Source organism: Prionailurus viverrinus, chromosome B4 (assembly GCF_022837055.1).
Source record: "Prionailurus viverrinus isolate Anna chromosome B4, UM_Priviv_1.0, whole genome shotgun sequence".
In the NCBI taxonomy this organism is placed as follows: Eukaryota; Metazoa; Chordata; class Mammalia; order Carnivora; family Felidae; genus Prionailurus; species Prionailurus viverrinus.
The window spans coordinates 77,840,270-77,868,261 of record NC_062567.1 but is presented as its reverse complement, the minus strand read 5'-3'; the positions used below and the strand labels follow the sequence as shown (position 1 = coordinate 77,868,261).

The 27,992-nt window shown below is 53.1% G+C and overlaps 1 protein-coding gene across 4 annotated transcripts; it reads right to left on the bottom strand.

Annotated features, from left to right (window-relative positions):
* Positions 1 to 138: 138 nt before the first annotated feature.
* On the bottom strand, positions 139 to 27,992 carry PDE1B (phosphodiesterase 1B). 4 transcript variants are annotated; one of them, XM_047865413.1, is made up of 16 exons: positions 27,852 to 27,992; positions 27,639 to 27,761; positions 11,194 to 11,307; positions 9,656 to 9,838; positions 9,393 to 9,459; positions 8,928 to 9,044; positions 6,614 to 6,754; positions 6,104 to 6,204; positions 5,870 to 5,995; positions 5,644 to 5,745; positions 4,346 to 4,466; positions 3,965 to 4,046; positions 3,526 to 3,634; positions 2,664 to 2,794; positions 2,037 to 2,156; positions 139 to 1,541 (listed from the first exon to the last, which is right to left on the bottom strand). In XM_047865413.1, the coding sequence occupies exons 2-15, from the start codon at positions 27,746 to 27,748 to the stop codon at positions 2,053 to 2,055; spliced, it is 1,608 nt and encodes a 535-aa protein (XP_047721369.1). In that variant the 5' UTR covers positions 27,749 to 27,761; positions 27,852 to 27,992; the 3' UTR covers positions 139 to 1,541; positions 2,037 to 2,052. The 4 variants fall into 4 exon arrangements, with proteins under 4 accessions (XP_047721369.1, XP_047721370.1, XP_047721371.1 ...); XM_047865414.1 differs by lacking the exons at positions 27,639 to 27,761; positions 27,852 to 27,992 and adding an exon at positions 15,702 to 16,478; XM_047865415.1 differs by lacking the exons at positions 27,639 to 27,761; positions 27,852 to 27,992 and having other exon boundaries at positions 9,656 to 9,900; positions 11,194 to 11,313.

Genomic DNA, 27,992 nt, shown 5'->3' with positions numbered 1-27,992 from the left:
CTCAGGCAAGACCCCAGCTTACCCACCTACACATCAGATAGGGAGAACACCACACCAGGATTTTCTCGAGCTTAAGGAGTCCGTGTACATGAAGATGTCCAGTGGACTAATACCCAGTGAACACCAAACACATCCAGGCCTGGTCTCCCTTCTTTATTGATCTCTGGCTATAGCAGGGTTCTGGGAGACCCAGGGCAGGGGTGAGTCACATGCGTCTCTGCCCCACTCGGGGTGGGGTAGGAGGGACAAGTGTCAGGGTGGCAGGTCTGAGAGACCATGGATATGGACTTCACACAAACAGGGCCCACTGTACAAATGCATGGTTGGTATTTACAAGAAAGGAGGAGGGCAGTCACCTGGACTTGGACCTTTCCTGGGACAAGGCAGCTCAAGGAGCCTGAGGAGAGGAAGGGGCACAGGGCCTGGCTGGGCTGTCTTCAGGGGACACCCGGCAGCAGCCCTGAGTCCCTCCCATCTTCCTTCGACCCACCACCCTCCACTTGTCCCGGGGGAGGGGCCTCTTGGTGTCTGCAGCTGGGCAGGTGCTGGAAGGGGGAGGGAGGGGAGGGACCCTCTCTGTTAGCAGTGCAGGATTACTGGATTCTACGTCACCCTCCCCGTGCACCCTTGACCCCAACCCAGCTGGTCTCTCCTGCCGGTGCTCCTAAGATGCATCCTGAAGGTGCTTTGCTGGGGAGACCTCAAAGCACTTTACAGACATTGGTCGGATGGGAGCCTCCTGGCCCCAGGGGAGGGGAAGGAGGCAAAGGGCTCAGGACAGCCAGGGTAGGTAAGTGATAAGCCCCAAGGGCCTAGACCAATCCCAAGTTCTTGAGGACCCGAGGGAAGGCCTCGTCTTTTCCCCCAGGCAACATTTCAGAATGGGAGGGAAGGAAGATTGGGATGGGGGGGGGGGGGGGCTGAGGATGGCGCTGAAGCAGTATAGGTCTGGGGTAAAGAGGATATCCCCCCCCATTCGCAGGCCCTAGAAAGGTAAATGCCCTGAAGGAGCCCACTCCCCTCTTCACACATAGGGCTCTGAAAAACCCCAGCTTTCTATCCTATTCCAGCCCCTCCCAGGGGAGGAAAAGGGGGACCCAGACCCGCCAGCTAAGATCTGGGGGGGGCTGAGGGAACCCCCCAAAATGTATTGCTTAGAAACTTGGAGGCAAAAAGGATGGGGGAGGGCCTGGGGGCTGGCATCTCTGACCCTCCCCTCTGGGCCCTGGGAAGCCTCCCAAGCTCCCCTCCCCCAGCCTGCCATCTGGCCACAGAGGGGGTGGGGCAAGTCCAGAGGCAGGGGGATGGGCACAGTGACCATTGGGACCCTAAAGTTCCCCAGTCTTGCTGCTGGGAAATTGAAGTGTGCCCCAATGGGTGTCGGGTGGGGAGGGGCCCTTCCCCCAACCCCACAATCTCTGGCATTTGGCCTTCGGGTGGGTTGTCTGTTCCTCAACCTCCGTGCTCCCTTGGAGCAGATGGGGGAGCCGGTCCCGATGGATGGTGCTGATGACATCGAACACTTTGGACTCACTGAGGACCTGGGAAAGAGGGAGAGGTCTCAGTGCTCAGCTCTTTGCCTTATCTCCAGCCTGACTCACCTCCAGGTCCCCCCACTCAGTCCCATATACAGTTGTGCCCAAACCACCTTGCACAGGGTGCCCAGCCAAGGGTGTGGTGTTGGGAATGGTTTTCGACCTCACAGAATCTTGCGCCCTGACTGGGCCCTGTTCCCGAACCCTCTCAAAGGTGCTACGGAGGCTGGCTGCTCAGGCCCTCCCTGTTCTGAGGAGCTTCCTCCTTCCTTCCTGCAGGGAGTGGACAGAGGGGGTGGGAAAAATTCCTTGCTTCCCACTCACACCCTGGCTCAGTTCTGTGTCCACTTCCTCCATTTTCCTCCCCGGGGAAGAGTGAGGGAGAACTTCACATCCACTGAACCCCAGAGATGACCCTTCTAAGATGCCTTGTCGGACGCCCAGCTCTCCCTACTCCCTACAGAATCTCCAGACCCTCCCCACTTCACCACACAGGCTCACCCGGGCCAGTCCCAGACTAGTCCAGATTCCCGTTCTGGTTGTGTTCATCTTCAGCAGGGGAGGGCAGGGTGTCTTCCTCACAGGGGGACAGTTCGTCAATGGACATCTGGTTGGTGATACCTGCAGGGGACATTTAGGAAGTCAGGACCAGACCAAGAAATATTTTTCCCCAGAACCCAAGAAGTATGTAGAGAAAAGTAAAGGATTCTCATGCATCCTTCCACCTTCAAGATGAACTATACTCAACCCATGCCAACTTAGGGAGAGCCCCTCCAGCCGTGCTAACATTCACAACCCTCAATTCACCCATAAAGGAAGAGACTTCCCAGCCAAGGCCACCAAGTTACCCAAATCTAACGGGGCACCATTTGCAGACCACAATATGCATGGAGTCCCTCGGGTTGTGGAATATGGCTGTTCTATCTTCTCTCCTGTCCCCGTTCTAGAATGATCCAGGCCAGTCAGCTCAACAGTCTTTCCTGGGATCTAACTTTAGTCTGATTAGCTCATCCTCAATTCTGGGAGTCACACAAAGGGACGCTCCAGGGCTTAAGGAAAATGGTCCTGCTACTGCTCCATCAGCCACCCTCCCCACAAGGCCTCATCCCCGCTTCCAACGGTACCCACCACTTGCTGCCCGTTCCTTCCATTTCTGCTTGTTCTCCTGAATGTATTTGGTCCAGGTAGAGCGGAAGCTGACCACATCAGGGTTGGGGTCTCCCACTTCCACATCCAGAGAAGGCTGGCGCCACTGGAAGCTAAAGCAGGCCCCCCAGCTCGAGAGGTGAGACCCGACCCACTCCAGAGCTGCCTTCACCAGCCCTCAGAGTGGAGGGGAAGGAAGACCAGGAGGAGGCTTAAGGAGACTTATCCTTCTCTCCCTTTCCCTCTGCTAGGTACCCCCAAGTCCCTGGCCCTCTTCACTCAATTTCACCCCTCCCTCTCCACACCTTCCCTCCTACTAGAAGGAAAATAAAAACAAGATTAGCAGACGGGGTGCCTGGATGGCGCAGTCGGTTAAGCGTCCGACTTCAGCCAGGTCACGATCTCGCGGTCCGTGAGTTCGAGCCCCGCGTCAGGCTCTGGGCTGATGGCTCGGAGCCTGGAGCCAGTTTCCAATTCTGTGTCTCCCTCTCTCTCTGCCCCTCCCCCGTTCATGCTCTGTCTCTCTCTGTCCCAAAAATAAATAAACGTTGAAAAAAAAAAAAAAAACTTTAAAAAAAAAAAAAAAAAACAAGATTAGCAGAGAGGCAAGAGAGACAGAGCTAATGGAAGAAACAAAAATTGGTGGAGGGGACCACAGGTGCGGGTCACACCCTTCTGGTCTCATCCTTTCACCCTGTGTGTGACACACATCAGAGACTCCCAAGTTTTGAGTAGCCTGCTTCTCCGCCGGCCTCACCATGGCTGTACCTCCTCCCTGGGCTCTCTGTGAGTCCCTCTTGCCTCTCCCAGAAGCAGGAGACCCGGCTACCCCAGCATCCCTCACCTGGGCTGGTTTTTAGATTTGGAGTCGTCATCCGCCAGGGGTTGGACGCTCTTCTCAGCCACATCGGTCAGCACAGAGAAGGTGGGCTCCACGATGAAGTCAATGAAGCCTGCAGGGAAGGGGGAGCAGGATGGAGAGGCCTCACCTGGAGGGCTGGGCAGAGGACGGGGGCCTGTGTGGCTGGCACCCCCTGCTGCGTGGAAAATGGGGTAACCCGGGGCTGAGGAGTTCCCAGTGGGGGCAGCCTTTGGAATAATGCCTTTCTGACCCTGCCTTTGCACCCCCAGGCCTTTCACCCGGGACCCCGTGCTCTAGCACAGGCTTACTCGATAGGAAGACTGGTTTTGAGGGATGGCAACTTGGAGCAACCCTGGGCCAGGCCGAGAAGGCATCCTCTCCCCTTCCCGGTACTCTCCTCCCTATAGGAAAGGACACTCACCAATCTGGGACTGCGCCACCAGAGTGGACGTGCGATCGCAAAGTGGAGAGAAGGGCAGGCCCAGCTCTGCCTCCTTGTCACCCTGGGGAGAAGACAGGGCAGGGAAAGCTGGAGGGGGTGCCTCAGACTACCAGATCCAGGGTGAGGCTGGGGGAGTTTGGGAGTTGTGGGAGAAGAGGAATTTCAGCGCCTCTGGCCTGGAAATGGATGAGACGCAAGGGGAATGCAACTAGTTAAGCTTCTGGGAAAATGACATCTGATCCCAGGGGTTTGAGATCAAGTCAGAAGTTGTAGGTAGCTGCACGAAGATCTGGAGGTGGAGTGCGAACCTGGAGAACAAAGAGGAGAGAAGGGCAGGGGTGGGTGAAGACGCCATGCTACCTGGCGGAAGAATTCCTCCATGAGGGCCTTGGTCCAGCGGCTGTGGACTGACCACTGCTTGGTTGGGTGGCTGATGTCAGCAGCGTGGAGCAGGAGAGACAGGGCCTTGGACTTGTCAATCCTGGTCAGGGCAGGTGGCAAGCGAAGGGAGACCAATCTTTTAGGATAAGGAAACCTGGACCATTCCTAACTTCCCATCACATGCATGTCCTTGGATCCTTGTGGGCAACTTCAACTGGTCTCTGAGATGACACGCATGCGCACGCACACACACAGGTACATACGCACACGCGGACACGCTCCTATACGTATAGGAAGCAGCCCGAGCTCTTGGAACCAGAGGCCCTGGGTTCGAATCCCCACTCCACCTACCACTCCCTAGCTGTGAGACACAGAGCAAGTTACTTAAAAATCTCCATATTTCACTTTCCTCAAGGCTACCTGGAAATAGTAACAGAGTCCGCCCCACAGGGTAGTTCTGAGAATTAAATGACACACAACATACAGGCATTTAGTAGAGTGTCTGGCACGTGGTAAGTGCTGAGTAGTTATTATCTATAATAACATTAGTAACAATTATTATTATTATTATTACTGTTATATTATTATTCCCCGACAATGCCACACTGCACACTGTCCCACGCAGAGACGCCGTACGGGACACACCTTCAGGACACACACACATACAGTCTGTTCTCTTAAACGCATTTATAGACTCCCACCCACTTTTAAGCAACATTCAGCAATCACGGCATTTGTTCTGTGCTGTTTTTCTTTAACCTCGAATGATTCTCTCAATAGCCCTATTAGCAGAGGAACTGGCTGTAAGCCGTTGCAGGGAAGCCTGTCACTCTCACACTGCACAGAGAAGAAAGCGAGTCCAGAAAGGTTGCCTGATTTTGCCAACGTTCCAGGGAAAGGCTGTCCTGCAGGGGCTGTAACGTTCATTTCAGACTCCTGGCCCAAAATGCTCTCCAGGAGACCGACAGCCTGGGCTGTACATAAACCCAGGGCCGTGGACACACACGTGTCACTCACACACACACACACACACACACACACGCACGCACACGCGCGCACACACACACACACACACACACGCACGCACACGCACACGCACACACACACACACACACACACACACACACAGGGCCACAGAGATAGACTCAGATACCTGGGACCAGGAGAGTTCCTACATCCAGGTAAAGACCTGGCACCCCAATTGCCCACATACGTGTCCCCATTTCACACAGCCCCCACTCTGGCCGAGTCCCGGTCACACCCCCACCAGATGTCACCTCTCCAGCTGCTGCAAGGCCGTCTTCATGCACTTCACTTGCTGGAAATGGCAGGACATGTCTGTGGCCAACACCATCTCGATGACCAGGGCCCGTAGCTCTCTGGATGGACAGAAGCAGAAAAGCGATCAGCCCCTACAGCACCCAGAGGCAGGAGGGCCAGGAAGGAGGAAGACAGGGTTGGTGAGGGGTCTCTCTGGGATGGCCACTCCCGCCTTCGGCTCACACAAACTCATCCTTGGTGAGGTTGATGAAAATGTTCATCTCATCATCCTGCATCATTCGGAAGACAGAGCTGATGTGGTGATTCTCCAGCACGGAGCGATCATTGTACAAGATGGCACATTCTGACCTGCAAAGCCAAGGGTCATCAGGCCCAGCTCCCTATAGGTGGTGACTCCGGTGACCGCCCCCACCCCCACTTGGCCCCTCCTGCCCCTGCCACATCTGCACCCCTCACTTGGTCTGGATGTGGAAGCTGTTGGTCGTGCCTGTGTGCTCATAGTCATGGATGGCTGCAGCAAAGACGATGGCTAAGACCTCGATCTCGGACAGGCAGTGCTGGGAGAAAGGGACAGGATGAGAGGGGTCTGACCCCTGCCCTTCACTGCCCAAAGACCTCCACACCAGGCTATACCACTCAGCCCATCCCTTCCATTCTTCGAGGGCAGCTCTTAGGCTAAGACGGCAGGTTTCTCAGCTCCCAGAATGGTGGAATGCCCTCCCTTACCCCACCATGCAACACTCCCACTGCATCCCAGCACACATCCCCAGCATTGCCCATGAAGTTATGGTCCACCCAGGAATTCTCTAGAATTGAGTGAAGTCCAATTTGACTTTGTAAAGACTTTGAGATACTAAAGGCAAGGAACCAAAGAGACAGAAAGGGAAATGGGAGTACAGCCTGGACTTCCCAGTTCTGCAGCCGGAAGACTCTAAACCACGGAAGAATGATCTCCTGGGCACCTACCACCATCCCTGTGCGGAGCAAGAAGCAATGGACTGTCTGGGTAACATCTGCTGCATGGATCTGGTTGTGGTAAGGGTTCTTGTACTTCCCATAGCCTGTCTCCAAAGCATCCAAGAAAGTCATCAAAAACACAGTGGGAATCTGCAGTGGGAAGGAGAAAATCGAGGATCTGCAGGAATGGCCCGCAGCCGAGGACTGACATCAGCAATGCCGCCTGTCTACAGGAGGCAGTGGGGCCCAGGGAGAAAGCACAAGCTCGGCAGTCAGGTGAACCTGGGCTCACACCCCACCTCCACCGCCTGCTGGCCCTGTGACCTTGGGTAAGCCACATGCCTCCGATACTTCATTGCAGAATGAAGATAATACCACCTACCTTGAATTTAATGAGATAAGTACAAGGCACTTAGTAAGTGCTCTCTAAAGAGTAGCTGTAATTATTATTATTTCCCTGGGGATTTTTAAGAAAAGAAAACTTCCCTCCTATCTTCCAACCACCCCATCTCATCCCCAATCTGAGACCAAGGAGAGAGGTTCAGGGGAAAAAATAAGATGACCCTTCCAGACACACCCACCCACCCACCCACACACACACACACACACACACACACTCAAGCACCGGGAGCCAGAGCTCTGTCCAGCTATTGTGAGTTGTCTCTGTATATGCCCTTGGAGCATGCCTGCCTCCTTCAAAGGCTCAAGGCTCCCAGAGGGCAGGGCTGGTGTCTGCACCAGTCTCCCTGGATCTGCTGAGGCTGTGAGGAGAGTGAGGTTCAAGACTGGGGCAGGCTTCTGTAGAGGTGAGCAATAGTGAGGAGACGTAGAAGATGCACCACTAATCAGTCAGACCCTAACATCTCCCACCCCCACCCCGGAGGGCTGTGCCCCAAATTCAGGGAATTTTAAAGGACCGTTTCCATGACAACTGCCCTTGCTTCTGCGTTGCCATGGTGTCCCTGGAGGGAAGGGAAGGGACGCAGGGGAGGGGCTGGGTGCCCAGGAAGGGAATGTGGAGCCTGACAAGGGCGGCTCCAACTGGAATCTCTGCCCTGAGTGAACACTAAAGCAGGAAGTGCCCCTCTCTCTCTAATTGCCGTGGTGCACAGTGGACTGGGGCTGGGCCAAACCCAACCTGATGCAGTTATTCTCGGGGTCCCTCAAAACCAGTCCTTCCAGGCAAGGAAGCAAAGTTTAGGAGAACCTGGTGTCTGGAGTATGTCTGAGAGCCAGTTTGGAGAAACAGGAGCTGGGAAAAAGCTTAGGAAAAGGAAGACCCTGCTGTTCTCTGGCCTGGAGAAGGCAGGATTGGAAGGAAGAAAATGAGGCTGCAGAAGGACTGGCCTCAGGAAGGCACCGAGGAAAATCTCAACTGAGCATCTCAGGAAAGTTCTGGAAACCTTCTTGAGAGTTGTTGTAAAACGAGGAGTCAAGGGTCAAGGAAAGGCTCACACGCACCAAAGGCGCATAACAGTGAGCAGAGGCAGAGGACGGTTGGACGATCTTCCAAAGCCCTCCGAGAAAGGCCCCTCCAACTAGACCCCTTTGTCCCCAGCCTGGCCCCCTCAGAACATTCATGTTTTCCTCTGCTCTAACATCTAGGCCCACCCCCACCTAAGCGCTGGCCAAATATTCCCAATGTGACCCTTCAACCCCTTTACCCTCCAAGTGTGGTTTTTCCACATGGAAGTGGTTTTTTTCCAGCCCCTATTCCCCAAAGACACTCTCCCCTGGCACAGAATCAGGAGAGGACTTTAATCCCGTATTCTTTATGGTCAGCCAAGCTGAAGAACAAACGGAGTTCACACACCCTCCCTCCCCTCAGACAGCCCCACCCAGCCTCGCCAAGAGTTGATCCTCTCCATAAAACTCCCTGGCCAGAGACTAGAGTTGAGGGGGAAGGGAAGGAGTGGCCAGGAAACAAATGGAGAGACTCTAGTCCCAAGGGCACAGGCTGACAGCATCTGGACTCTAGGCCTAGGGTGTCCACAGGCAGGAGGCAGGGTGGCTGACACAGGGAGCTGAACCTCGGGCCAGCCTGGAGAGGACAAGTTATGAGAAAGAAGCAAAGCGGGAGAGAGCAGAACCCTAGGCTGGAAGGTTGCAGACCTAGAATCTTCTCCTCGAAAACAATAAATGAAGTCAGAAGCTCAGGATGGAGCAAGTGAAAGAGAGGCTGCGCGGGTGGGCACAGGGACACTTCCCTGATGGTGAGACTGAGTGAGGGAGCCTGTGGGACCTGCTTGTTGGGAATCTTCTAGAATAGGAGTGATGGGAGCCGAGAACCCTGCCCAGGAAGAGGGGTCCGATGCTACCCAACCTTAAAGCGGCTGATGAGGTTATGCCGAGTCAGTAACTCAAAAACAATGGTCCTCAGGGCGTGGTCATCTGCTGCCCGGTTCAAGGAGAAGACGTCAAAGCACCAGAGGTCCAGGTTCTGTGGAAACAACAGACTAGGCAGGGAGACTCCCAGGGGAGCTTCCCAGCCTCCGCAAGGGTTACAATTAGACTTCAAGGAGGACTTCCCAATGTTTACAGAGGCTTGGGAAGCAGGAAGACAAAGACGTGGTAAAGCAGGGCCTCCTTCTTCTCAACACATCTCTCAGTACAGAGGGGACAAAAACGTAGGAGTTTGCCTCTGGAGTGGGCAACATGTCGTTTTGAGGAGCATGGGAATGGCAGTTAAAAGGGAAAGCAAAAATCACCCCATGAAGAGTCAGAAAGTCCCAATGAGCATTCCATTCCCCACCCTTCTTCCTCTTTCCCAAAAACCCAGGGGGGTCACCTTGAGACAGTTGAGGACCACAGTGGAATAGGTGGGGCCCACAGAGGTATACGTTCTCCGGAACATCCTAAGGGCAAATGATGAAAAGAAGCGCAGGTAAGAAGGTTTGGGAAGTGGGGTCTGAGTGGGGCAGGCTGTGAGGCTGCGCGCTGGGCGCAGGGGGGCCACGCTGGCGGTCCGGTAGAGGCCCCGGAAGCCCTGGGTGTCTGGGGGACAGGGTCACATCTAGAGGCAGAGGGAGGCTGGGCACGGGCGGGCCTCACCGTTCCACAAAGATGCCGGCCTGCACGGCGTGCACGATGCTGCGGAACTTGGGCTTCTCCTCCGCGCGGCGGCCTTTGGCCCGGGCCTGCTGCGTGAAGGTGGAGGCTAGCCAGTCCCGCACCTCCGAAGGCACAGCATCCGACCGCAGCTCCTGCAGCTCGTCCTCCGTGTCCAAGATTTGCCTGAGGCCCCGGAGGGGGAGTCACAGAACAAAGACAGCGGGTGCTTCCACAACCTAGAGACGCTGGGTCCAGCCACACCCCACCGCTCAGCAACTCTCCTCGCTCCCTTCTCTGACCCTCCCTTGCCTTTCTCTCACTACATTTTTTTTTTTTAACGTTTATTTATTTTTGAGACAGGGAAAGAGGCAAAGTGCAAGCGGCGGCGGAGGGGCAGGCAGAGGGAGACGCGGAATCCGAACCGGGCTCTAGGCTCCGAGGTGTCAGCACTGAGCCTGCCGCGGGGCGGGGCTCGAACTCACAAACCGAACCGTGAGATCGTGACCTGAGCCAAAGTCAGAGGCTTACCGCTTAACCGACTGAGCCACTCAGGAGTGCTCTCTCACTACATTTTTCAAATGTCTGTCTCTTTCTATCCGATGCCTCCAATAATGAAACAGCTCACTATGTGAGGTAGTGAGCCTCCCAACTCTGCAAAGTGCTCAAGCAGAAAATGGACCGGGTACCGCCTTGTCAGGGAGCCTGGAGACCGGCAGCACTGTCCAACAGAAATAAAATGCAAGCCACACATAAGTAATTTGAAATTGCTTAGTAGCCATATTAAAAAAGTAAAAAGAGGGGTGCCTGGGTGGCTCAGTCGGTTAGGTGCTGGACTTTGGCTCAGGTCACGATCCCCCAGTTCGTCAGTTCAAGCCCCATGTTGGGCTCTGTGCTGGCAGGCAGCCCAGAGCCTGGAGCCTGCTTCGGTTTCTGTGTCTCCCTCTAGGTCTGCCTCTCTCTCTCTCTCAAAAATAAATAAACATCAAAAAAAATTAATAAATAAAATAAAATAAAAAAGTAAAAAGAACCAGGTGAAACTCATTTTAATGATAAGGTTTCTTTAACCGAATACACCCAAAATATTAGCATTTCGATGTGAAGTCAACAAGTATATTGAGATATTTTACAATCCTTTTTCTCACTCTTTGAAAACCAGCGTGCATTTTACATATACACACACGGCTCAATTCATACTTGAGCTCAACAGCCACCTGTGACCAGTGGCTCCCATCCTGGGCAGCACAGGTCTAGAGGGATTCCTCCCCCACCCGCCAGGCAAGAAGGTTAGGACCACATGAGCTTCAAGGTCCCTTGCAGCTGGGAAGGTCTTCTCTCCTTGGTACCTGTGTCTGTCTCTACCTCTGTTACTCCCTATCTGTTCCTCTGCTTCTTTACCTCTATGACATCTCTATCTACAGTTCTGCTCTCCCATCCTGCTCCGGCCCTGGCACGTGTGTCTGTCACCAGCTTTCTGTCTTACTCCCAACCCTGGATCACTGTGCCTGTCTGGGATCTTCCTGTGTGTGCAGCTCTCTCACCGTGTCTCGTCTATATAGACGGCCTCCAGGAGAGAAGCTGTGTACTCCAGGTTTTTCTTCAGTTCCTCGATGTTTACTTCCCCATTCTCCAACTGCTTCACCATGTAGCGCAGCCTGTGGGGGGTGGGTACGCAGAGCCCGGTCAGACGCTGCTGCTACCTTGTCGTGGTAACACAACACCCTCTGATGGGGTGCATGTTACAGACCCGGCCTCAGTCTTCCACAGATCATTACTCTTTCTAACAGTAAGTATCATAGCTAGTGTCTCTCATCCCAGGCTATTGCCACTGCCCATATTAAATTTATCTACCCCCAAAGTTTCATCCTGGGCTTTTTTCTGGCCCCACCATCCCCACCTATCTCTGACCTCTCAACACCTCCCTTCAGTCACTGTTTCCTGAAAACTCTGGCTCAGACTGCCCCGGGCGCAGCACCATTAGGCAGGTACAAGCCCCTGGGGCAATGTTTTGGGGATGATCTGTTTCGTAGCCTGGATAACCAAGAGCTGAGATTTCCAATTTCCCCCAGAAGAGTGAGCTGTGGGGTCAACAGCAAGCAAAAGAGCCCCCGAGATTCTTCCATTATGTCCCTTGGTCATGGCAAGGAGGGGGGTACATGTCCACAACCCCTCCGTCCCTGTCAGGGATGGCGAAGACACAGAACAAAGACCAATCTGAATGCTTTCGCCTGGCCTCACTCCATCCAGGCAGAGCTAATGGATTATGATTCCTGAATCCATCAACCCGGACAAAGCAGGATTAACCCCTGCCTCCCCAATGCTGTGCCAAAGAGAAGCATTGGCAATGTGTGACTGTGCCCATCCCCAACCTCTGCCCCACAGCAGCTTCCCCCAGAGCCAGAGTGGTGGGAGTGAGGTCATTGGTCTCACGGGATGCTTTGCCTGAAGGTACAATCCCTCATCTTTTGCACCCACGAGTGCTGGGGGTCAGTGATTAAGTGGGAGACTTCTTAGAAGTCCAGCGAGTCCAGCCCAGGCAGCCACAAAGCCAACAAAACTCTGACTTTAGATGGTGATTTTAAAGAAAGCAAAGAAACATCCCCCTCTCACTCTTTCCCCCAGCTCTGCCCTGCCTCGCCTAAAACCAAGGTCAGGGGTGAAATGGTGGCCATGACACTTCCCCACTGAGAGGGGCTTCAGAAACCCAAGGTCACCCTATGAGTCAGGAAGGAGAAAAGAATGAGTCAGGGACCAGAGGCTGAAATTAGCATCAATTCCCAGGGATGCCGGGGAGGGAGAACAATGGTACTCCTGAACAGAAGCGGCTCCAGAATCCTGGGGTCTCAGCAGCTTTGGAAAGGGGGTGCCCGAAATAGCCAGCCACAGGGAGAGTCACAGGCCAACTCTCACCTCAGGAGCCAGCAGTCCTGATGAAGACAGAATGCAAATGGGGCAGAAGGGAAAGGGGGAAAGGGAGGAAGAAAACAGTTGAGGACGATGCGGCAGCTTCCTCAGTGGATGATCTTCAAACCCCACTTCTGACCTTCCTGCTGCATGTGCAAATGGCAGGAAAGAAGCCAGCTTCAGTAAAGCTGCTGCCCCAGCTAGGGCTTCATTAGGGAGGTGGGATAGAGGCTAGTCAACATAAAAGGCTTTCCAGCCAATGAGCTGGGAAGGGGGACTGAGCCAGCCTCTCCCAGACTGCTACCCCAGAGATCGCAGAACAAAGAGGTTCGCTCCGCCTCTGGGCCTTTGGAGCCCAGGCACAAGCCAGGGCTTCCCTTTCCTGGTCAGTCCCTGTGGCCAGGGACCCTCAAATCTGGGGACACACAACCCAAGAAGAAAGAAAAGCCTCTGGACTCATCTCTCTCCCGGATTCCCGCCCCAGCCCTCATCTTCCACTTTGGTCAGCCGTTTTTAAAACCCAAAACTAAACTCACCAAAGTTCTTCCACTTCCTTTCTCGACCCACCTCTTGAAACATCCCAGCACAGGCTCCCAAAGTGAACAGCCAAGCCCACGCGTGTTCATTTGCATGTATTCGCATAATCGTTAGCAGTGCCGCCAGCTCTACATTTTAAAAAGTGATTTCTCCCACATTATCTCATATTATCTTCACAATGGGCCTAGAGGGAGGGAGGGAGTTGGGAGGAAATCGCTACCCCTATTTCCGAGGCAGAAACCTGAGGCTGAGTTCTGGGAGGCAGGAATCCTGGATTCAAATCTATCACCTCTTGGCTCTGAGCCCTTGGGCAAGTCACTGACTAATTCTCAATCAGGAGCTATCAAAATGTGGCCTGCAGACCACTGGCATCAGAATCACCTGGGCTACTTGTGAAAAATTGAGATTCTAGGTCCCCCTGCACACCTACTGACCCAGGATTTCTGAGGTCATGGTCCAAGGATCTGCAAACATGTTTAACAAACACCCAGGATGGTTCTCCTGCACACAGAAGTTTGAGAACCTTTCTTTTAGAGCCTCTTTTCCTTCATCTGTAAAACAGTGAAGATAATGATAAACCACCTGTGAAGGGCTGTCAACAAGAGGACTAAATGAAATAATGTGTGCGAAGGGCCTAACACACAATGATGGGTTTCTATAAACGTGATGTGAATCGGAATGAACTGACCAGCATCACGCTGGCCCCACCCCAACCAGCTCACCCACCGTTGCCTTTGAATCCAACAAGCACCTGCCTTCTCCATCCCAAGTCCGGGTGGAGAAGGGTGAGTCTAGTTTGGATGGAGGCTGGTGATTAGGAAGCCCCCTAACAGGGGAAATGGGGCAGTGAACATGGCCATGATCTCTCCTTCATAGTGACAAACCTCTCGTGGGCCACACAATCACCTGATGAGGGAGGTTAAGTGACTGGCCCAAGGTCACACAACTTGTCAATCTCAGTCAGGCGGGCAAGCCCACGACTCACACTACTGGAGCCTAGCTGTGCCCCGCACACCAAAGGTGTTGGGCAGAAGGAGCTCCAGCATGTAACTTGCGTGGAGAGAGGCTGGAACCCATTTCATCATGGCTCCTCAGTGCACCACCAGGAAGTGCTCGTGTCTGTCGGCCCATAGCAGCCTGTAAGCACCTTAGCGACGCGAACAGTGACTTTGCTTATTCTGCTGCTATACCCAGCGCAGCACCCAGTACGTGCTCAGTGAATGTTCGTTCAATAAACAAAAGGGAGAGGGGGCAGAGGAATCAGGTGCAGAGTTATCTGCCAGAGCTCACGATGGAGATCTCTGAGGCAGGGCTTCTGAAACTCTAATGGAGAGCCTGCAGAGAAGAATGAAGTTGTGGCTGGCTTTAACACACCCTTGCCTCCAAGTTCCTCCTGCCTCCCCCTCTAGATCTTGCTCTTTTATAGCTTCTGGTGAAATCTGAACCTGACATGATCCAGACACCAGAAGGAACGGGGAGGGAGGGAAAGAAAGATTAAAGAATACATTTGACAAATGGGGAGTCCAAGAAGGGGACCTGGACTCGGGCAGCTAGAAGGCTCCAGGTGCTGGACGTCACCCTCCTGAAGTCCTCTATCTCTCCCACACCACCCTTCCAGCCTGGCAGTGGCCTCTCTGGTTCTAAAGTCCTTCAGGGTTGCGGAATTAGGATCTCCCCAGACCTGCCCACAGCCCTCACCTCAGCATTCTGCAGGAAGTCCCACTTCTCCACCTATGGCAGTATCATTCCACCCCCTCTGGTTCGGTCCTCAGAGAGTCCAGGAAAGGGTCCCTTTCCCTGCGCAACAGGATGCTCACCCCTGTCCAGTCCTCATCCCGGCCTAAGGAAAACTGGAAGCTTCCCCAGCAATCCTTCCACCTCCACCCCTAGCCCTGTTTCACCACACCCGCTTCTTTCTCCTTTCCCTTCAGCCCCTGCACCCCAGGAAAAGTCTCAGACCCTGACCCCTGGGAAGCCCCAGTCTCTCCCAGCTCTAGGCAGCTGAAAGGGAAGGCTCAGGGCAGTAACAATCCCAACACCCCAGAAGAGCTCAGCTTCCCCAGCACTTCATTTCTTTGGATCATCATGGCTGATGATCTGGCCCTTTCCAAAGCCCCCTGTATTACTTCCAGCAACCACACTCCTAAAAAAAATCACTGTGAGTGGGCGCTTAGGACAGGACTGCCTCAGGTCAAAGGGCTAGGAGTTGGGAGAAGAATCCTATTTCCCTCTGGGGTTCTTAAGACCAGATGAGGAGATTTCAGAGGAATGTGAGGTCCTAAGGATGCTGGGGTGAGGAGAGAAAGGGGGGAGGCACTGCTAAGTCACCTGCCACCGTTAATAGGAAGCAAAAGAAAGGAAGAAGGAAAGAAACAAAGAAACAAAGAAAAGGGAGATGGAAATGGAAGGAGAATAAGGCGAAGGGTAAGATAGATGGTGTAAAAGGGGGAGAAGGCCACACACACACACACACACACACACACCCCACATATGGGGGCCATCAAGTCTTGATCCCTCCCCCTCCACCAAAGTACTAGTGGTGGACCCACAGCAACCTGTCCTCCTTCTCCTCCTCCCCCCCTCTCCCCTTCTCAGCCCTGGTGCCTACCTGAGGATGGGGACCTGGAGGTGGCTCCTTTGCACAGGAACAGGGTTTGCCATGGGAATCAAAGTGTCCTACTTCAGAGTTATCAAAATGCCGCCCCCAGGGCCCCAGGGCCCCTGAGGGGAATGACTCCCTCTTGGGCCCAACTTCCTCCTCCAGGTCTCGGCAGAACTGAGCGACTGACCAGAGAGAACTTTGGGGAGGGGAACAGGAGGGGCCTGACGGGAGGAAGAAGGGAGTGATGAGACAGAGAAGCAGCCCACAGCAACTGGGTGAGAGGCCACGGGAAAAGTTTCACATCTGAATCAGACCGAAAACAAGAATCTGTTCTCAGAAGAATCCCAGAAAGGACAGAAATAGCACAGTCCAGCCCCTTGTTCTGAGGAGGTGGGGCTCCTCTTTGGGGAGAAGGGGTTAGCAAAAGGCTTAAGGGTACAGGGCCAGGGACCCACCCTGAACCTGTTGTGGAGAGGAAGTCCGCCCCTGGGAGGGGAAGGGACCCTGCAAGGGCCCCCTGGAGGGGCTAAAGCAGATTCAGCTCCCTCCCAGGGTCTTCCTCCGGGGCCATTCTTCAAAATGAGCTTTAACCCACCTGAAAGGACAGAAGCAAGACAGCATGAGAAGCAGAAACTACAGGGGAGGGGCTTACGGAAGCCAGGAACCAGGGGAATCCTCACCCAGAGACCCGCTCAAGGGGGAGGGAAGGCCCCGCCCAAGCAGTGAATGAAAGTCGGGAGGACTAGCTCATAGAAACAAAGAGGTTGGGCAAGTTACTTTCCCACTCCCAGCCCCCCCTCACCCCCCACCGTGGTCTCATCTAGAAAACGCGTACTGGGGGATAACTGTGAATGAACTGGGGAGAGGCCAGTCCAGCCCAGAGGGATAAGAGAATTGATGGGACGGCCTAGGACGGGCCTGGGACCAGGCACCCCCCTACCCCCCACCCCTTCCGCCTCCAGGCTTTGCTCTCGCTCAGGTTGGGGGGCAGAAGCCGGCCTCTGCGGCGCGAAGTGGACGTGCGCATACAGCCCCAGCCCGCCTCCCGATTGGCTGTGAGGTGACGTCACCGATACAAGCGCACCGGGGCCGCGATTGGTCAGCTGAGGGGCCGGGCGGGGCCAAGGAGGAGAGCCCCGGGTGAAGACAAACGCATCCAGGGAAGAGTCCCGCGCGACTGCCTTCTTAATCCAGGGTTTAGAGCTGGGGATAATGTGGAGATGAGGAAAGGGGACTAGTGGGGATGAGTATGACAGGAGAAAGGGAAAAGAGAAGAAACAGACCAAGAGCTAGGATTTTATGACGGGAAGTCTTCCCCCCGCCAGCTCTATCCCCAAAAAGCGGAGAGAAATTAAAATACCTTGTCACTGTGCCAAAGCCTTGAAGGATTATAAACAAATGAAGTTTGGGAACCTGCTGTTTCTCAGCCTCACTGAGCACTGGGACCAGTGGAAGTGGGCTTCAACACCAACAGAGGAATGGAGGTTAAATATCTACAAGTTGTTTCCTGGCGTATGTCCCGGTAGCCATGAAGCGGGGCTGCTGCAGATTTTGGAAGAAAGGAAACCCTCTCTGGGCCCATCTCATTCTCTCTGCTCTCCCAACACACACACACACACACACACACACACACACACACACACACACACTGGTGAGTGTTTTTTAGAGAAAAAAAGGACTAGACCCAAAGTCAGAGACCCAGAACTTGACACCCAGGGGATTAGGGACAAGTCACTGGCCTGGCCTGTGGACATGCTTGCTTGGAGGGACATGGATGGGCTAGGAGTGGAGGAAGGTGGTAGCCAGCTGCACACAGCCTGGAAAACCAACAAACACCAAGCCAGGGCAGCTCCCCCACCCCCCACCCCCAACTCCAGGCCCTGCCACATCAAGTACACACGAACCTCAACCCTCCCACAGAAAGGTGCAGGTTTCTTTCCCTCTGCTCTCTTGTTCAGTAAAACCAAAGCTGGTGGGACAAGTGACTGCTGACCACCTCACCCCACATACATACATGCTGCATCATCCCAGCATGTATCCCATACCTGCTCATCCCAGCCTGGTATTATTATTAACTGTTCCTAATAAGGAAGGATATTGGCCAACCACCACCCCTTCCTGGGGAGGACAATTTCACACATATCCACTCACCTACGCATCTACAGACACCCCACACTTCTGTCTGAGCTAACGAGACTTCCCTGCGTGGAAGGCAGGGCATAGATAGGATGACCCCAGCAGCGTCCAGCATGGGCTTTCCTTTAGTCCTTAAATTTAGTTTAAAAATAGCAAGGAGCACAAGCATAACGCCTCCCTCCCAGGACTTTTCCCAGCATTCCCCACCTGCACTGAATAGGAGTTGGGACAGGGGGTAAACCAAGAACTGGAAACCCTGCCTCTGGTCAGAGGAGTGTAAGAGAGGGGGTGGGGATGGGGGAGTGGATGAGAGCAGGGGTGGAGGTGGGGAGGGTCAGGGAAGGGATTAACTGGCTGATGTCAAGGCTCCAAAATCTCAGAAATTGAAAGAGCCAAAGAAATCACCTACATCCAATGGAAAGAGGACATGAATTAAAATCAGGAGACTTTTGCCTAGACTTTGTCACCATGTATGACCTTGGGCAGGACACACTGAGGTCCTTTCGTTGTCTGTAAAATGGGGAAGTAATATGTGCTTCACAGAATTCACACAAGGATCAAATGAGATTGCATGAGAGCACCTTGCAAGCTATAAAGTGATACACGAAGGTCACAGATTATTCCTTAGCCCAGAGCTTTATTTAGTTAGTTATTTGTTCAGCAAACGTTCACGGGGAGTCCTCCATGAACAAAGCCTCCTATGCTCACCCTTGTACCCAGGCCCCCTGGTGTGGAAAAGCCCCAGTCACCCTGCCACCACCACTCCAGATGTTTAGGGCTTCTCCCTGGTTCCTGAGTCCACAGGGGCCAGGAGGCAGTCAGAAGCAGAAAGTGGCAAAAATGCAGAGCGCTCCAGCAACCAAGAACAACCAGATCTCTACCTTCCCCAAGCACTGCTGCTCCCCTCACTCCCCTGGCTTCCCCCATTGCTATACAAGCAGCCTCAGTTCTGGCAGCTGGCTGGGCACGGTGGCGGCGGGGGTGGCTCTAGGGATAAAAATAGCCCCTCTGGTGGCAGAGCTGGGGTGCCATCCTGGGAGGCGGTGGGCCTCAGGTTGACATGGCAGCGGTAGTAAGAGATCTCTAGGCACTGGACGGAGGAGCTGGGTGGAGGGAGGGTGGTGGAGGGAGGCAGGGAGTGGGAGAAGAACAGAAACCAAGAGAGTGCAGGGAGAGGAGGAGGAGGAGGAGCAGTGGGGACTAAGGGGGCAGGGAGGGAAAGAAGAGAGATTTGAAAGATGCTGAAGAAGAGGGTCTGGGGAAACACTGAAGCAGAGGTGAAGGGGCTGGCCCCAACCCATGTTGTGTCTGAAAGTACTCCTCCTCTGCCTCCTGACCAGAAGCCGTTTCTAACAGGTGTTCCTAGCAAAAGCCCAGAACAGCTCAGATCAGATGAGGAAGAGGGTAACCAAACAGCTTGAGCCTCAGCCCAGACCAATAAGACCCCAGATATCCCAGCTCCCAGCCCAGCCCAGCCCACAAATGAGTCACCTCTCCCTGAGGCTTCAGCCCTTCAGAGAAGGAGGAACTGGGAGGGGTGGGCAATACAGTCCAAGGAAGGCTAGCTAATGAGCGAGGAGGCTCCCAGGACCCAATCCTTAAGATCTCTCTCTCTTTCTCTCTGCCTCACTTGTCCCTCCCTCCCTGCATTGTTTAATTCTGCTCATTAACCACCTCCATGTGGACCACCCCACCAGCCCTCCAAACCACATCCCAGCAGATGTTCCAGCAGATGCCCTGTGTCCAGGGGGCCTAGCAGATGTTGAAGGCGGCCTGGGATGGGAAAGTGAGCTGGAAGCTTGGAAAGGGACTGACTGCAGGTGTGATACTCCAGCGTGGCACAAAACTGTGGACTAGCGAGATTGGAGCCTAGTCCCAGCCCTGCCCCCCAACCTTACCAACCATCTCTAGGCATCACTTTCCTCTGCTGAACATTTTTTAAAAATTTTTAATGTTTATTTATTTTTGAGAGAGAGAGAGAGAGCACAAGCACAGGAGGGGCAGAGAGAGAGAGAGAGAGAGAGAGAGACAGAATCTGAAGCAGGCTCCAGGCTCTGAGCTGTCAGCACTTGCGAACTATGAGATCATGACCTGAGGCAAAGTCCACACTTAACAGACTGAGCCACCCAGGCGCTCCCTCCTCTGAACATTTTATGATTCTCAGATTCAGTGCCTGGGTTGGAGGCACTCAGGAAACAAGATGCCTGGGTCTCGATTCCCTGGTTCAAGTTCATCCTTTCTGAGTAGCTCACCACTTCCCCAACTCATCCCTACCCTGATGTAAAAGGAGGGAGATGGTTTTCTTCTTTATCACAGGAATGTCACATTCTAACCTCCATGAACTTTCCAGGAAGTTCTCCTGTGTATCTCTGTTTATTCCATGTTGCTGCAATCAAAACAACAGTCAATCTTCTGGGCATTTCAAGAAGGAACAGAAAGGAAGAGAACAACCAGGACACAGAAGTCTTTAGGGTGAGTCTGGTACAATCTGATTTATAATATTTCTTCAAGACTGGAATTTCTAAAGCTACTGTTTGGTAGATATGGTCCGCGTTTAGGGAGCTTGGCGACACTGTTGGGATGTGTGCTCATTCAGCTCAGGCCCCAAGAAGTTTCCAAACAAGGTGGGCCTAGAGGAGAGAGCCAATCACATTAGATGTGGAAGAGCTGATAAACAGGGGAGCAGGGAAGCCAAGGAACAGGAAGGAAAGGGACGTTTCTCTAGCCCTCGGGTCTTGCCTGCCAAAAAAATCACTAAGCCCCCCGGAAGCTAAGCTCCCTTCCCAAAACTAAATGGTGCCAACAGCAGCTGGCAGCCTAATCACGCCACTGCAGCCACAGTAATTATTTGCAAATCTGACTTCTCTTTGCAGCTATGGAATCTGCTGACCAAGGACCCAGGCTGTATCCAACAGCACCACCTGAAGCACCCCCTTTCTCGCTCTTCTCCCAGCCCCCTTCCCCCGCCCAGGTCACTCCCTGGATATACCCTACCCTTTTCCCACCAAGCCTGCTTCTCCACCAAAACCTCATCACGGCTCCCCCAGTGGACTCCTGCCAGGTCTAAGATGCTGAAGTCGAATCCTAACCTGGTGTTTCCTTCTCAGACTCACACAAATGCAGCAGGAGCTGAGGGGAGAGAAGCCACTGCAGGATAAAGGGGGGCAGAGGGGTGGATATTCAGGACAAAGGGGCAAAAGCACCTGCATTAGGGACCTCTCGGCATTGAATGGACAACAATGAATGTTTTTTTCCCTTCACGTTTTTTTCCCTTTGCCCCCACTAAATAGCCCCAGGATGCTCTCCCAGTTCCCGGGGACCATTAAGTCTTCCTCTCTAGTGGAGGGTCTCATTATCTAACAACTTCCCATCTCTTGGGTGTCTCCCCTGCACCCCACCTGCTGCCCTGGTTTTGTCCCTTTTTCTCAGTCCAGAAGAGGGTTGGAAAATAGCTACTCAACTTCCGTACCTGAGAAAATCAGCCCCCTGAGATCCAAAGGCAATTACTTGGCTTCCTCCCCAGGGAGGCTAGGAGGATGAGGTCACTGAGAAGGCAAAAGAAAGGCGGTGCGGAAGGTGCAGAATACAGCCGTTGAGGCTGGACTCCTAACGTGGTCCCAAAGGGCGCCTGCAGCAAACTCACCCTGCACTATCACCACCACTCCTGGGGGCAGGGAGGGGGAAGAGGAGGGGGAGGCCCCAGGGATGGCCTGGCCCCTGGCCAAGGTGAGAAAGGGGTAGGAGAATTGAGGGCCAGAGAAGCCAGGTCAAAGGGAATAGGGAGAGAGGAAGTGGGACAAGAGAGAAGAGCAAAACGCACCCCAGCAGAGAAAAACAGGAACAAAGGAGGGAAGGGACAGAGGAAAGGATGCAAGAAAAATAAAAGAGGAGGAAAGCAGAGGGAGCAGAGGAGCCGGAAACAAATCCTCGACGATTCCTTTAAAGACTCACAAGAGAGGGAAAGATCTGTTTCAAGGTCCCCTGCTCCTCCATCCCACTCAGATGGGAGCGGCCAAAAAAAAAAGAGGGGAAGATAGGAAACAGCTAGTCACTTCATTGACTTCAGGGGCTCCCTGGACAGCGGGCAGGTAGAAAGGGGTCTAGAGAAGTCTAGGCTTCTCTCCTGCTGGGTCTCTCACCTGGCCTTCCAGTACCGGTACATCACACCTCACCATCCTCCCCTTCCTCCTGGCAAATGCAATCTCCACTGTAGAATTTCCTCTCTCGGTCTTTCCAACTGGCCTCCTGGGGCCTCTGGGCAAACAAAGTGATATTTGGGTTCTGAGAGACTTTAGAGATTCTCTAGTACAGGATGTGGCATACCTGATCATATCACTCCCAACAAGACCTAGAAATTTAGGATAAATGCCAGAGAAGAGTTTCTCCAATGCTCCCAGAACTCGCCAGTGGCAGTGCCTGGGCTCCCCACACCCACCATGTCTTAGAACTACAACTGGCCCATCCACTTCTAGCTTGACCCACTGGGAAAAGGGGTGATGGGAGTTAAGTCCTTCTCTTTTCTTTTGACTTCGGTGTCCCATATCCTTTGTAAGACAGCCAGCCTGCAACCCCACTCCATCTTCTACTGTCTAAGCTCAGACACCTGTCTCAACCCTCCAGACAACCATTCATCAAGACTCTTCCAAATGATGTCCCAGACACCGGGACTTCAACCCATTAAGTAATTCATATTCCTGCTTCTTGAATCTTTAGCTTTCCCCCCCATCCAAGCCAACGGTCACCCATTCATTCCCCCTGCCTCTTCACACAGCAAGCTCTGCAATGCTGAAAGAACTCCAGACTTTGCCATCTACAAACCTTCACGTGGATGGTATCAAATGAAGAACTGAGATCAGAGGGACTACGTGTGACTTCAAGGTCATGCAGCTACTAACTGGTGGCATGGGCACATGAACTCCAACTCAAGTCTCCCACCATTCCCTATGTTCTTCCACCACCACCACTCGGCCATGCTCGTTCTCTCCAGCCACCCGCTCCGACCAGAGGTTTGTGAAGTTCTTCCTTTGGTCTAAATTGATGTCCTCCTTCCCTGCACCTCCCTTTCCCTTACTGCAAGAGTTTTTCACCTTCTACCATCGAGATGCCTCACTCAAGACACAGCTGATGAAGGAAATGGAAAGACGGGAGGTATTGGTGAGACAGGGGGCTAGAAAACCCAGGAAGGAGAGATTCCCTTTGCCGTGGTTGGAAATAAAAGAGGGACTTGGGCTGATCTGAGGAGGGAGGCACTAAAACTCATCCCTGCCAGGGCCTGGGAGAAATGGGGCTTTTTCTCCAGAGATCCAGGGAGCCACAGTTTATCTTGCAATCTTCACAGCAGCCCCACAGCCATATGCAGAAAAAGGAGAACGGCTGCACAGCTTTCAAAAACAGTAAGAGCCACTGAAGATCACTCTGTGGGTCACATACAAAATGAGGACACAAGGGGGGATAAATCGTTCAGTGAGGCACCCAGTCCAGTCCCTCAGTTTCCTCCGACTGCCCTTTTCATCTCCCCAGTATTGTAAAAAAAAAAAAAAAAAAAAAAGTTAGTGTATCGCAGACACATACACAAGATCACACATACTTAGTATCCCATTACCTACATGCCCACGCGCATACACACACACACACACACACACACACACACACACACACACACTCATCATCATCATCACCATCATCTCATTCATACATAGGACAATTTCGGGTATTCAGGGAAGCGCATGCCTTCCCGACATATTTATTATCACAAATGCCATTTATAAATATGAAAACAAAGAGGCATCCTCATGGAGGTCTGACTCCACAAGCTGCCCCCCCCGACAACCTTCACCCAGACACATATGTACCCATGTCAGGCATTACAGTTTTATCCTCATACATCTCATCCACACACCCAAATAACGTTTCTGTATCCTCTCTGCAACTCCTTCAGTTCCAGGCTCCGTCCTGAGGTCCTCAAACCCCACGCCTTTCAAACATCGCCTTCTCAAAACACAACACCATCTCCTTTTCCTCCATCCCTATTTCTGCTACCCCACCCCCCTCCACCCACACGCAGGAACACACGCACCACAGAATCAGAGACAGAACTGAGCCCCGTGACATGTACACATATACTCATTAATTCATTTGTTCATTCCTTTTATTTAACGGCATTTATTGAGTGCCTATTATGTTTCAGGTACCACACTAGACTCTGATGAAACAAAGAAGACCAAAACTAATGCCCAGCTGGGTCCTTGTTCCAGCTCAGCCATAATGACCTTGAACCACAGCTTAGGACATAGCACCTAGATCTGGGGAGTCCTGAGTCCATGTGAAGAAAGAAGAGGAAGGGATTTTGTTTATACTATCCCAAAGGAAAAGGGAAGTTCTGTCTGTAAAATTCCAGGAGAAACTGGGACAGAGAGAAGAAAGTGATGCTTGTACTATCCTGGGAGAAAGAGAAAGAATTCATTTCTATGCTTTTCTTGGTGTCTAGGCCCCCTCAGAGGAAAAGTTTAGGCAGAAACTGGAGTGGTAGAGCTTTACCACTTGGATGGATGTAGCAAAATGAGGAACAGGGTGCCTTATCCCCTCTCCACTGCACTTTACTCCAGATTACAAACTCCATAGGAGCAGGGACCGTCTACTTTGTTCACTAGTATATCCCAGCCTCCAGCATGTCACCTGACCCTCAGGAGGCACTCAATTAATAGTTGTTGAATGAATGAATGAATGAATGAGCTAAGGATGGCAAGCCAACCAATCTCTATTCACAGATTTTCTTGATTCACAAAATACACAGAAAACCTCCTTCTACTGACCCTACCCTACACTCCTCAAGGCCCTCTCGTCTCAGAGAAGGGTAGGCAGTCCAGTCAAATCCTTCACTCAGGGTTAGAGATACTCACCCTGCTCGACCCATCATCTCCAGACTGTCTATCCCAGCCTCTCTTGTGCCTCCCCTCACGGGTCTGCGCTGTTAGGAAAATTTTCCTGCCAGGTAGAGGTGAAATCCCATAGCTAGAGACACTTCAGCTCATAGCTTCCAGATTTTAAGTTAATCTTTGGCAGAGTCCTACTGTGGGAAACAGGAGTCCTGGATGCCCTTCCCAAGAAGAAACTGCCCTGCACAATGAGATTCATTGATGGGCTTTGTATGGGCTTTGTAACCCAAGGCAAAAACACCAGACCCAGCCTCCCTGAATGGAGGACTCCCTCTAGATGTCCTATATTAGAAATTTAAAGGATATGGGGCGCCACCTGGGTGGCTCAGTCGGTGGTTGAGGGTTTGGAGTGACTTCAGCTCAGGTCATGATCTCACAGTTCACGAGTTCGAGCCCGGCATTGGACTCTATGCTGACAGCTCAGAGCCTGGAACCTGCTTTGGATTCTGTGTCTCCCTCTCTCTCTGCCCTTCCCCTGCGCGCGCTCTCTCTCTCTCTCTCTCCTCTCTCTCTCTCTCTCTCTCAAAAACAAATAAACATTAAATAATTTTTTAAAAAAGAAACTGAAAGGACAGTTGGGGGGCTGAGGGGATAGGATATGTTGTGTAGAGGAATCAAGGCCTTTATACATATGTCTTCATTTCTATTCAGAACCCACTCATGGGATAATCATGTCCATCCCCCTCTTTCCACATTCAAGCCTCCCCAATATTCAAACAGGGCCAAATCCAATAAGCCATCAACTCGGGATCTACCTTGATATCAAAATCTTTCTCTGCTCTGAGAAAGGGAGATCAAGAATCTATTCCTGGTGACTGATAATATGAAAACGGGGCTTTTCTGGATAAGTTATGACATGCAGCTAGCACTCTTAAGAACCAGACTGCTGACAGGAGTGAAGACCAGAATAATTCAATCAATAAGACTAGCGATCCCTGTCCACCATGATCTCCCATAAGGACATCTCAGCTAATGCAGTCTGTAGGGGCAGCTGCTTCTATTCCCTTCTTTCCCTGGACTTCAGTGCCTCCTCTGGGGATCCTCTTCTCTCACCAGTGAGCACTTCTCATAGTCAAGGAAGAAAGAGCAATTTTCTTCCAGGAAAGACTTTGGGTTAGAAAGGTGTGGGAGACAGTGAACAGGTAAAACCCGCTCTCTTGCAGGTCTCATTCATTACCTGGAAAGGAGGCAAGGAAAGTACATGATGAGCTATAAGCACTATGGGGAAGCCGTCCTGGGACACCTTGAATTCTCTAATGTATGAACCATGAGGTCCCTTCTTTGCCTTTCCACCGCTTCCTTACCTGCCCACCCCCACCCCAACCCTGGCTTAGTCACCATTAACAGAGCACCGTCTTTGGTCAAAAATCAGCCAGTGCTCCTCCCAACAAAAATCAATTCAATCCGGTTTTCCATTTCTTCATCCCAGAACTCATTCCAAGGCTGCGCTTCATAGAGCCCAGCAAATTGCATTGGCTGGAGGCAGCAAAGGAGAGGAACTGAGAAGCACATTTGGATGCCAAGCCTTGTTGCCCACTGTGCCTCAGTTCTCCCTAAGCCCTCTCCGAGCAGCTACAGTATAAATCAGACAGACCCACCCAATATCAAGGAGTCATCTTATTACCATAGATATAGTATTTTAAAAACAAAGCAATCACTAGCATCCATCCATCTCCTACCACCGTCTCTCCCGCTGCCAGAACCCAGTAAATGGAAAGCTTCAGTGCTCACTATTGAGGATAATGGGGAGGAACTGGGTTTCAGGGCTATGGTTCCCGCATTTCCTCACCAAACATCTCCAGCCGTTTTCCTGGGACCATTGGGAGTCATATCAGGGAGAAGGACACCTTCCCTTGTTCTCTGATTAAGAATCAACAGACTGCGGAGATTACCCGATGGCGTCTGACTGCGAGATAAACATGGTGCATGGTCTGTCTTTGACCCAATCCTCTCCTCCTCTGAGGAACAGAAAGAAAAGTTGCTTCCCTCCCCTGGGACCGGAGTATGGGACACCTGAGTCCCTTGTTTCCCTGTTTATCCATCCTCCCCCATGCCCTTCTCCTGCAACAACAAGAAAAGATGCCTAAATGTGCTTGGAGATCCTTGGGAGATCATATAGCAACAAAAAGGTTTTGACAGTTACCTTATCCCTGTCAATTTTTCTTCACCACCACCACCACCACCACCACCACCACCACCACCGGGGGCTCCCAGGTAGGGGCTCCACCCCCCTCTTCCAGATCCCAGCTGGGTCCCCCATCATTACTGTGCACAGTGGATTTCCAGGCCCCAAGAGAACTGAGGGGCTCAGGTACGGGGCGCCCCCCATCCCCACCCCCTGAAAGATGCAGGAGGCTGAAATCACCAATCCCAACGGAGACCCATATGACCCACAGGTTGGCACAAGTATCCCCATGCACTAGATCTGCAGCTGTGTGCCATCACTCTACACACATCTGTGTGTCCCACGGACCCTCATGCACACACATGTGTTCTCACATCTGCACGACCCTGCACACGGATACGTGTGAGTCAGCCTGGCACCTCCCGAAAGCTGCCCGTCTGCAGCCCTGCCACACGGCGCATCCCGTGCCGCCGCCTCTCCGCGCTGCGTGTGTCCCCCGGGGGGTCCACCGGCACGGGCGCGTCGTTAGCTTTGCAACTCCTAAACCCTCTCCAACCGGCCGACTTGCTCCGCACATGCCTTTTGCACATGTGGCCTGGCCCTGCGCGTCAGGGCCGCTTATTTCCTCGCACCTGCCAACATGTGTGCCGGAGGGAATCCACCAGCCCGGCTCCAGCTACCCACCCACCCCCACCCCCTTCCGGGCTCCCTAGGATCCCTTCCCCCTACGCCCGGCCGGGGACTCACAGCGAGCGAAGCTTAATCCACATCTTCTTGCTGGGGGCTGACTTCAGCTCCAGGGGTGACGGGCAATCCGACTCCAGCATCTCGGGAGGGCTGCGGGGGGACAGCTCCATGCTCAGCCTCAATCTATGGAACCGAGGGAGGAGACGGCACCGCGGCTCAGCCTCAGCCCCAAGCCGGGAGAGCCCCTCACCGCCCGCCCCAACCACTTCCCACCTGCGGCTGGCGCCGACCAGCCAGGCCGGGATCTCCGGGCTCGGCCCAAGCTGGCGGAGCTGCAGTTCCTGCGGCTCCTGCTCTCGCGCTGTCCAGCCGAGCTCTGGCTCCCCGTCCGAGCCCTCCGCGCCGCCGCCGCCG

Coding starts and splice junctions, on each gene's coding strand:
- PDE1B (XM_047865413.1), bottom strand. CDS start 27,748: ATGGAGCTGTCCCCCCGCAGCCCTCCCGAGATGCTGGAGTCGGATTGC. Junction 5,746..5,869: donor CTCACCAAGGATGAGTTTGT/GTGAGCCGAAGG, acceptor CTGTCCATCCAG/AGAGCTACGGGCCCTGGTCA. Junction 2,157..2,663: donor GAAGGAACGGGCAGCAAGTG/GTGGGTACCGTT, acceptor TGTCCCCTGCAG/GTATCACCAACCAGATGTCC.